This window comes from Ipomoea nil, unplaced genomic scaffold (genome assembly GCF_001879475.1).
Source record: "Ipomoea nil cultivar Tokyo-kokei standard unplaced genomic scaffold, Asagao_1.1 scaffold1447, whole genome shotgun sequence".
In the NCBI taxonomy this organism is placed as follows: domain Eukaryota; kingdom Viridiplantae; phylum Streptophyta; class Magnoliopsida; order Solanales; family Convolvulaceae; genus Ipomoea; species Ipomoea nil.
This window is the reverse complement of record NW_017617875.1, coordinates 624437-636020: the sequence shown is the minus strand read 5'-3', so window position 1 is coordinate 636020 and position 11584 is coordinate 624437. Positions and strand designations below refer to the sequence as shown.

The 11584-nt window shown below is 33.0% G+C and overlaps 1 protein-coding gene across 1 annotated transcript; it reads right to left on the bottom strand.

Annotated features, from left to right (window-relative positions):
• Positions 1-6711: 6711 nt before the first annotated feature.
• Positions 6712-11297, bottom strand: LOC109188613. Its single transcript, XM_019339244.1, has 9 exons — positions 11050-11297; positions 10204-10468; positions 9552-9653; positions 9339-9421; positions 9129-9245; positions 8555-8657; positions 7637-8480; positions 7127-7317; positions 6712-7032 (listed from the first exon to the last, which is right to left on the bottom strand). The coding sequence occupies exons 1-9, from the start codon at positions 11169-11171 to the stop codon at positions 6913-6915; spliced, it is 1947 nt and encodes a 648-aa protein (XP_019194789.1). The 5' UTR covers positions 11172-11297; the 3' UTR covers positions 6712-6912.
• Between the last annotated feature and the right edge of the window lie 287 nt (positions 11298-11584).

Sequence of the window (11584 nt, the reverse complement as noted above, 5' to 3'; positions counted from 1 at the left end):
CGTCGGACACAGTGACTAATCCCCTCATTGAATTGTAAGCACCTCTATTGGGTCACCGTCGGACACAGTGACTAATTCCCTCATTGAATTGTAAGCACTTCTATTGGGTCGGACAGCTGGCCTGGAGAGTTAAGGTTGCTTGTTACGTACTAAAATTTAGTACTCAACGGAAGAAACTTTCGAGCAGGCTTCTGGCTCCAATTCATATTCAAGTTACGGTAACTCCAAAAGAAAAATAATATAATGAAAGAAAATGAAGAACTCTTCAATATAAAAGACTAGAATAGTATAATAACAATATATTTCTCTCTGAATGGTTCCCGGTATGGCGGTATTCGTATACAATGGACCTATTTATACTAAATTACTAATTTTCATTCCTTGTAGACCCTCCACTAATTAAACCGGTTAAAGATGGATGAGTCCTTACCACTCAACCACACTCCCTAGGTTATAAATAAATAGTGCACTATTTGTGTACATAAAGTACATTATTTAAGTACTAAAAGAGTAAAAGTAAAAGTACATTATTTTGTATACTATCGAATAATATACATTCAGTATACAAATAATGTACTTTTAGTATATTACAAATGTACCTTTTATTCATGGAAAGTACAATATTTGAGTACTAAAAGTATTTTTTTTTGTATAATGTACACTCAGTACACAAATAATGTACTTTAATTATATTAAACTAGTTTTCCACACGCTTTGTGCGAATGAGAAAATGCCCAATGGTTAGTTTTAAATAAGTACTTTGAAGTATATCAATGCAAGATTATATAGGAGATATTCATGCATAGGTAATTGAATGTTTAATGTTTATTTAAATCAGTAATTCAAAGTATATAAATGCAAGATATATAATATATGACATATTGATTATAATTGTCGTCACTACAATAAATGTTTGCAACATGGTAGTATATCATGTGCAATTGCCAATTGGGTTACTGGTGGTAGGGAATCTTTGAGTTGTAGAAAATAAAGATAATATAACTAATGAAATTATATCTCTTTTTAAAATCTTTTTATAATGAATGTTTGTTTTTTTTTTTGAATAAAGGCATTATAGACATTTAATTCTAAGTTGATTAAACGCATATGTATTATTATTTTTTTGTAACTACTAATTTATTTAATTTAATAAGAGTAATAAAGTGGGGTACTTACTTTCATCAACAACAATGAAGTCATTGATTTTTTTATTTCCATTCGTTGTTGAGACAAATTGTTTTGGGAGTTTGTCAATGACTAATTGCTACAATTGCTATCAATAGAGAATGATAATAAATAATTCGAAATATATGGTTACAATAGATATTGCTATAATGATATAGTAAAAATTACTTACAAATTTCTTTAGAAGTTCTCATGTATTGATAAAATTCTGAGAATGATGTGTAAACTTGTTCAATTGGAACCAGTGGGATGTCAACATTGTCAATTCTATGAAAAATGGTCCTACTATTTTAGAGTCCATGTGTAGTTGTATTCCTGATCGCACATATCTGACAATGATGTGAGAACAATTTTGTCCGATAAAAAAATAGTACACTATTTGTAAAGTAATATATAATTGTAGCATTATAGAAATACATACAAAAAAATATTAATATCATAATGACCTAAACCATTCCAATAATGCAAAAGCATAATTGAAATATTGAGTCTTGTTCTAAATAATCAAAAGAAGATTAATTAACAAACCAAAAAAAAAAAAAAAAAAAAAAAAAAAAAAAAAAAAAAAAAAAAAAAAACTTAACCTAAATTTGTTTTTTAAAACAATACAAGAAAATGACTTTCGAGGTTCCTTATTTATAATCTTTAATGCTCAACTTTGAATTCTATGTATTTAGTCGAGCTAATTATTTGGCCAAAGTTTATGTTAAATTTATATTGTATTTTTTTCGAATACATTTTAACATATTCGTAATATATGTTTAACAATTATGCTAACTCTGATTGGGATGAGGTTCGAACCTAAGACCTTTCTTATATAAATTAATGACTAAGTTAAGAATAATAAATCGTTAACGGAATATTCTGTTACTAAAGTTTATACTAACGAAATACATGGTTATTTAATGGAAGAAAATAATATAATAGAGGGTAAACAAGGAAAATTATTTAAAATACTAAAATCAAAATAATATGAATCATTCATTTCAACAAATAATTACACCAACATTTTTTTGTTCACGTTAAGGGCCTAACTTTATTGGTTCTTATTATATTTGTAGATTGTAGATAAGGGCCTTACTTTATTGGTTATTATTAGATTTGTAGATTTGTATAAATGTACATTTTTTATGGTCCACACCGCGGTGTGAACCTTGGTCAACATAAAAATTTGCGACAGTCAAATGTCACCGTTAACTCCTATACGACGTTGTTTAGTGCTTATGAATGGCACAAGTCAGACGTCGCCGTTAACTCTTGCAGACGGCTAATTTCTATTATTCTTCATTCTTTCCTTTTTTGAAATTCTCCGTTCTTTCCTATTCCGTCTCGTTCGCATTGTTCTACCTTCTCTCTCGTTTGTATTATTCTTCCTTTTCTCTTTTTGGAAACATGAATGAAACATTAGGTAGAAGCAATATGATTGCTGAGATTGATGTGAATTCATTGATCGTTGATGCTCACAGTTTATTAATCCCAAGTTTCAATCCTTTCATTCAGTTGATTCTGTAATTTAAAATTTCTATGGTATGTTTTGTTTGATATTCTTATTGTGTGATTATTGTTTTTTTTTATAGATTGTAGTTTCTATGTGTTGCAGTTAAAGATAATCTTTCGGTTGCCGTTGAATCGATTTCATCAATTGCATCTGATGTTCCATCTCCAAAATTTGTTGATGATAATGACTATTCCAGGTTTTACATGTATTTGTGTTTTTATTCGAGTTCTACATTTGTTTTCAGGATCATGGTATTCAGTTTTATTTTGATGTCACAGTAGTTTCATTTCTGGAACACTATAGTTTCATTTGAAGTGCACTTCAGTTTCAGTTGATAATTTTTTACATCAATTCATTTTAACAACGTTGTAGTTTCATTTTAATTTCGCTTTAGTCTCATTCGACAATATATATTATTGTATAAGTTGTTTTTTTAGCTTTGATTTTGTGTTGTTGCAGATGGTTGTAATCCTTCTATTGCAGTTGAGGGTACCTCTTCAAATGTTATTGATGAAGATTCATCTATTCTAGGTTTTATGTTTAGTTGTCTGTTCACTGAATTGAATTTGTTTTTTTCACAAGCAAGATATTCAGTTTCAATTTCAATGCACATTAGTTTCATTCGAAGAACACTGTAGTATCATTTCAATTTCTCTTAGTTTCATTAGATTATTTTTTGAGCATAATAGTTTCACTATAGAAATACTAAAGGTTCATTTTAATAAATCACAGTTAACCAAGAATTGTTGAGGCTTTCTGTTTGTTCAGTTGAAGAAGCATTTGATATGTACAATGATTATGCATTTAGAATGGGATTTTGGTGTTAGGACGAGTAAACAATATTATTTTTATGAAAGTCGGACTTTGAAGATGAAAAAGGTGCATTGTTCTAAGGCTGGGTTCAAATAAAGACCAGAAACCGCTAATAAGTGTTAGTCAAAGGTAGACACTCGAACTGGATGTAATGCAATGTGTCAATTTGATGTAGATTCAAATGGTAAGTAGGTTGTTACCAAACATGTAAAGGAGCATAATCATGAGTTGTGTCCATCTTCCACAAGTTATATGCTTAGGTCGCATAGAAATGTTTCTATGAATCAATTGACATATTTAAAAGATATGAAGAGGAGTGGAGTTGCCTTATCGGATGGTATTCGTTTTTTAAAACACCAATCTGTAGGTTCACCGTTTGTTGGATTTAGGTTTTAGGAACTTCGCGTTATGAGGTATAATGTGCAGCACTGGAAAGAGAAAGAGATAGACAACGAATTGAAGAAAGGAGACTGTCATATGTCCCCGAGGGAAGCATCCAGGTTTTGAAGGTGATGGGGTACCCCTTCACGACAAAAATATACATTTTGCAGGGCAAATTTATGGTAACAACAACATGGATGCATTCCGCTTAGAATACCCCTACGTGTTTTCACACTCAACACTCACAACATAGGAGGAGTTGGAATCTTTTGCGCCATATAAAAAATCAACATAATTCAAAAATACGTAAAAAAAAAAAAATGAATTTTTCTACATAAAAAAGTGACAAAAACAACAAGTTAAATGAAAAAAATAACATGTCAGCATTTTGTTTTTATTTTATTTTTCCATCATTACATGTAAGCAAATTAGATGGGTTACTTGTTAATTAGAAACTTTCTAAAAATACTAGATGAAAAATAATTGAGTATAATGGCGTAGATGGACCATATTTTAATTTATGGTGCTAGATAAACAATCAATGTTAATACATGGATCTATTTGACCCTTCTGCCTTTTCAATTTTAGTCCTTAACTTTTAAAATTATCAAATTTAATCATTAATTATTAAATCATTTTCGATTGTAATTCATCATTAATTTTTTTTTTCATGCATGAATCGTTAACATCGAAAGTAAAATTAGAAACTCATGACCATTGCCAATTACTTTTCACACGCGAAAAACAAAGCCCTAATTTCCTTATGAGTTAATTACTGAAATGATACCTTGATTATAGCGAAATTACCAATTTGGTCCTTGATTATTTTTCATGACCAATTAAGTCCCTCAACTTTAAAAATCTTAACCAATTTAGTCCTCCGTTTATTTTGCCGTTAGGCATCCGTTAACTCGGAACCAAATTGATAATTTTACTACAGCCAAGGGATCATTTCAGTCATCACATGCATCATTTTCTCCGAAATTTAATTACTGAAATGATCCTTTGACTATAGCGAAATTACCAATTTGGTCTCGAATTAACGGATGTCTAACGGCAAAACAAACGAATGACCAAATTGGTTAAGATTTTTAAAGTTGAGGGACTTAGTTGGTCAATAAAAATAGTCAATGACCAAATTGATAATTTCATTATAGTCAATGGACCATTTCGGTAATTAACTCTTTCCTTATTCTAGCAATCAGAGTTGTGCCCTTAATGCTAAAGTTCACACATGAAAAGTTTAAAGTGATTAAAATTAGAGTTAATTCCCAAAATATCATCCGACTATTGGTCCCTAGACTTTTAATTTTCCCAAAATGGTCCTCCGACTGTTGAATTTTAAGCCAAAATGGTCCCCGTTAGCTTTGGCGTTAAGTTGGTGTTAAAATGAATGGTAAAACTGAAAATTTAGGTTTTGCATTCTAATTTAAAGCAATCTATGATTCCTTTTAGCAATCTGCGCACATATTTCTTCAAATTAAGTTTTTGCTCTCCTAAATCTGCAATCAAAATGTGAGATAATCAACTAGAAGACCAGAAATCTTTGACTTGGGAAGTTTGTGGATGAAGATGAATATGAACTTTTATGGCCTTCTAGTTGATTATCCCACTTTTTTATTGCAAACTTAGGAGAGCAAAAACCTAATATGAAGAAATATGTGTGCAGACTGCTGAAAGAAATCACAGATTGTTTTAAATTGGAGTGCAAAATCTAAATTTTCAATTTTACCCTTCATTTTAACACCAACTTAACATCGAAGCTAACGGAATACTATTTTGACTTAAAATTCAAAAGTCGGAGAACTATTTTAGAGAAATTAAAAATCAAGGGACCAATTTGAGAAAATATCATAGTCGGGAACCATTTTAGAAATTAACTCTTGTTTGAAGGAAAGGGAATTAACTCTTAAAATTATAAAGAAATCAATACTTTACGATTAAATTTGATAATATTAAAAGTCAAAAACTAAAATTAGAAATAAGTAGTAGTCAAACAACTAAATCCAAAATTAGTTCGTAATTTTGAGTCATAGACTCATGGATTTTTGTTGAGGTTATACTTTTCGACAATGCAAGAAGTATAAAACTCTATAACTATGAATCTATGACTAAACATAATTGTTTTCTTTAAGGAGAGTCTGGTTCAATTTAGCAATGTAGATTTTTTTGTTTATATGTAAAGAAAATTTTTGTAAAAGGGTAACTTGGATATCTTTTCTTCTAGTAAGTAGTACCCTTGAGAAAATCAAATTATGAATTAAAATAATTGAAGGAGTTGCGTCCAATCTTAATCCCATAAGCTATGATTTTTTGGTGGGAGACATCAGGCAATTAACCCACGTGTCATATGATCCTACGAGAAAAACAATCACTCAGTCAGCTTTGATTAAATCTTTCAGCCCAATCATAATTTCTTCAAAATAAGTGTACTCCTATCTTCCATTTGTCCCGATTAGCCAACCAATCAACACAACAATTTTCTTCTCTAAGTACATGACGAAACACAATAGAATGGAAGCCTTTGGAAATGGGAATGAAATCCACAAATTCTCCCTGTTATCTTTATCATTCATCACCTTAACCACACTGTATCCCATAAGCCATGTTGTCTTTGGGGAACTGAATTGATTGTGGTTGACATAAATGTGAAGGGAGATTGATTGAAATAGGTAAAATTGAAATGTGATTACATACCTTATTGGTAGACACTAATGTGAAATGAAGATTAAGTATCCCCCATCTTAACAACTTCCATGTCAAGCATTTAGATGTACTTAAACTTTGACAACACAGCAAAAGTGCTATCAGTATTTCAGAGAATGCTTCCAACATAAACAAATCAGTTTTTTTTTTTTTTAAATCTTAAAAACTCTTGCTCTAATCTATACATAAGTTTTGCAGATACAGCCATCAAAGTTTAATTAAACTACAAAACCTGAAGGCTGGTAGTGCAGTTGCATGTTCCATGCAGTTAAATAAGAAATAGATGCTTTACAGTACTTGACATATACCGTAAAGAATTAAGCGTATACTTATTGGCCAGCCCTACTAAAGAAGTGTTCTATCTGCAAGCACCCTTGAGACTGCATACTACTTGCTTTCACTCCATTCTTGATTCTCTTTGCTGAAGCTGATGCATTGTTGTTATTATCCTGCTCACAAAAGCATAAGATAGGATTATAGCTGGATTTGTACGGATCCATTGTGTGGAATTTCTGGAGAAAAAAAGGATTTGTTGATTCTCACCAAGGCCTTGTGGTTCGAGGATCGTAGAACTTTGACCCTACCACCTCTACCATCTGCTCCAACAGCAATCAAATCACCAGCAACAGTAGCGGATCCTTGGGACGCTGGTGTTGATCCCTTCTTGCACCATTTCCCTAAGTGCCAATTGCTTCCATCAGGACCTAGCAACCCACCAGAGAAGCAATGGTCCCCTGGGTTTACACATCAAAAATTCATGTCAGATAAAATAGTTCTCATCAAAACAGATATAGAAGATATCCAAAACAAGTACTGAAATGTTAACCACCTCCATACAGACAATAGAATGAAAAATAAATGGATAAAAGCTTGAAAAGCTAATTAGTCAGTCATCTCTTAATTTCATAAAACCAAGGTTCATTGAATTTAAAGAGCATTCCAATGTCAAAAATGACTTATTTGGTGCATAATGACTCAGTTTGCTTGCTGTCAATAATTACCTAGAAGCTCAAATATCAACTAAAGTGCAGTTAGAGGGAGCTAGAGAAAAACCTGGTTCAGCAAGGATTGACGAAGAAGTCTCCTTTCTTATGTGAAATGCGGGTTGAGCTAGAGTTGTGTCACCTAAAACCACCAAATCATCATCATTGGCACCATTTGTTTTAGGTAATATGTATTTATTGTTCTCATTAGAACTCCTTGAGCTTGGAGTTATTTCCTTTTCTGCAGCTAGTGAAAAATCTGGTTCGGCAAGGATGGACGGAGTCTCTTTTCTTTTGCGAAAAGAGGGTTGAGCTAGAGTTGTGTCACCTAAAAGCACCAAATCATCATCATTGGCATCATTTGTTTCAGGTAATACGTATTTACTGTTCTTAATGGAATTCCTTGAGCTTGTCATTTCTTCCTTGTTTTCTACTTGTGGCACTTGAATCCCACTTATTGTCCTCATGGAAGCATTTACTGTTGACAAATGGCAATCAAGGAGAGTTGTTTTGTTACTAGTTGCGGGCATCAAGTTTTCGTACAAGCCTTCATTCCCACGAGTAGAAGTCTCATGTATATCTTTATCTTTAAGAAAAGAAAATTCCCGATTCTCTTGCAGACTGCAGGCAACAGTATCTTCACTTGGAACTCTTCTTGTACTATCCTTCACTTTCAATTTTTCCTTCTTTCTTGAACAAAGTAAATCAGTATGGATGTTATTGCCTTGATCCAAATCAACCCTTGACTCAAGATGGCCCTTATTTTGATCCTCATATGAGCACCTCTTAAATTTGGGTTGTGCACCAAAAGCTTCAGCTGCATCTACCTCAAAAGTCCTCTTGGAAGTCCTTAAAGTTCTCAACGCTTCATTTTCTTTTGCTTCAACAGCTGTCTCGAGTTCCTGAACCCTTACCTATCAATAGCTGCAGATGTAAGTCTTTTTCAAAGCTCAAGCTAACCCAATCAAATTATGTGTCATGAACTTACTTTCAGTTTAGTTATCTTGGCTTTGGCCTTCTCAAGTTTACTAAGACAACGCGCTTCTCCTCTTCCAAGAGAATTGCACTTCACCATCAATTCTTTGTAACTCCTGAGATGTTGCAAGAAGACATCCAGAATAAGAAAAATTACATTTCTAAGTTGTCACGGTGTTTGTTCATTGCAGCATTATCAAAAATTGGGTTAAAGAAATCACCAACACAACTACCAACCTAACTCAGCTTAGCTTTTTCATGCCACAACGTTTGAATTACAATTACTAGCATTCATATTGTTTGGGAAAAGACACTGATTTTTTTCATGAATTTTGATACTACACTTCTGAAGTTAAAGCTACTTCTCAATAATGCAGGATAAAGACTTATATCAAAGTTCGGATTTCTAAGGTTTTTCTGTTGGTATCATGTTGAATTTTTTTATCTTAAACATTCTTTTAAGTATCTATTAAGGTACTAATTGCTTGTCTTTCCACATGCCAGAAAACTATAGGGCGAGAATTACATCACTCAAGAAACCACACACAGAGAATGTAAAAATGTAAATTGGGATTGAAACCTCTTACTTGTTACGGATGACCAATGACCTTTTCAAGACATCAATTGTCTCTTTACTGTTGGCCTCATTACCTAATGAAGCAAACTTTAGGACATCTTCTTCCTCCAAGTTCAAATCACAGACCCTACAAAATAACCCATAAAAAATTAAATTCAAAAAGCAATGTTAATGGTTTAAGAACTTCAATACTTGTTATCCACTAAGGAAAGTCACCTACAACTTGAGTGCTGCAAGTTCCTTGGCCAGTAAGAGGTTCCTTTCCTGCAGCCTTGTGCATTCTGAATTTGACCTTTCCAGGTCCTGCAGCATAAATTACCTCAAAGGACTAAGAAGTTTACAATTAATGTGTAGACGAAAGCATGTTCAAGTAAGAGAGAACATTTAACAGTCAACACATTGACTATGACCTACAAAGCAAGACTGTGAGTACCTTAGATTTCACATAAAGCAAGCTCTGAGCCATACCACTCTGTTTCAGAGCCTCATTTTTCAGTGTCACTTCAATCTTGACCTGTTCCTTGCATGCTAACAGCTAAAACAAGGTTTTTGCAATCAAAAGAAAATCATCAGAAAAATGAAAACAATGGCCTCAAGTAGAATGGATAGAAGAACCAAAAATCCAATTTTTAAGGAATTTTCCTAGAATAAAGCCTTTTATCTTAACTTCCAAACTATTTCAATGTTCCAGAATATAAACTTCTTTTCTTTGGCCTTATGGTATGATTCTTGTACAACTTCCTGAACTGTGAAATCTAATTATTGCCATGAAATGGAAAATTTAGATACAAGTATTTAGCATTTGCATTTATTGCCCTTATCATAAATCAAAGTCAAATAATACCAAACACCCTTAAAACAGATTTAGTTATTCCGACATGTCCTTTCAGCAACAAAAAGCCAAACTATAATTCTTCAGCGCTGAAATCATCTCTTTATTGACAGTTCAATGTTTAATATACTCTAGAAATGTGTGACACAAATTACATAAACTATTTTCTCTCTCATGATTCATGAACACAGCTAGATATTAGTTCTACTGTCCAGTTTGAGGCATGAAAATAGAAAACAATATGATAACGTACCTCTTCAGTAACATCTTTGAGATCTTTATGGTGTTTCTCCAGAGCAGAATCCAGTCCGAAAACTCTCCCCTGCAATCTCTTGACCTCTCTCCGCAACTCTTCTGGATTCTGGTCACAGTCACGCAGTTTCTGGGTGAAGCTTGCTTCAGTGGTTTCACCAACTGACTGAAAATAAAGCCGGCCCACATTCTTCTCCTTACAGGCCTGTTTGCATACAGGACAAGTCTTCTTTCCATTCTTGCAATATTCGAACCATTGCTGAAGACTAAATTTTGCCAAAAAATGCAGTCAGATGCGTGTATAGAAATGTTAAAATTAAGCAAGTAAAGTTGTAATAGGCACAATGATAGCTACATATACATGAAACATAATTTAAAGCTGGCTCACATTGTTGTTCTTCAGGAAAATTTAGGTCAACAAGATCAGTATATATGCTAATTTTATTTCCAAATACATAAACCAAAAATGCAAGTTATAATGTGCGGAGCAAAAGTCATTAAAGCAATTTAATAAAATTTGCATCCCTGCGAAACACACAGAGAAATACAATACTGTTTCAGAAACAAAAACAAAAACAAAACAGCATCATCAACCTCTTAAAAAGAAAAATACCTAAATGAAAATAAATCCTAGACACAAAACAGTTAATTTCATGCAGACATGGAACTTCTAAACAAGATTAATGATCCCTAAATGGCATCCTCACCCTTTACAGCAGAAAAAATGGTACAAATCCCTAAATGTCTCACTGTGAAGCCTATGTAGTTAAAAACCAACGCGAAAAGACTTCACATTTCATTTAACAGATAGATTGACGTAAAAAAGGAAACGAAACAAAGGGTTTACCAGAGCTCGTGAAAGACGTGACCACAGATAGAAATCGATTGGAGATCTTCGACAATAGGTTTAAGATCTTCGAAGCAAATTGAGCAAATGGTCTTCGCGTTCTCATTCTCGCCTCCGACCATTGGACTCCTCTCTCCCCCTGCCCCGATTCAATCTCCGAGAAGAGATAATGTGGATGAAAGTGCTCAGTGGAGCCAAAGTTTTGAACAGATGGAGGGAAAATGAAAGATTGCCATCACCCTGCCTTTAGCGGGAAAATTATTCGTATTCACGAAGCATATACGTAAAACCCACATATATTGGGCCATGGGCCACTAACTAATGAGCCCATATGGCTAATTGACAAATTACACATTTTTTTTTTTTTTTTTTTTTTCTTTTTGCACTTTTTTTTTTGTTCAGTGGCCTAATTGCATTTTCAGAAAAAAATTATGGTGGCCTAATTGCCAAATTACACATTGATCCGCAAATTATGCTGTGCAACCGTGTATGGTTCACACGGTTGCAAAAACGACGTCGTTTTGATTAAAAACGC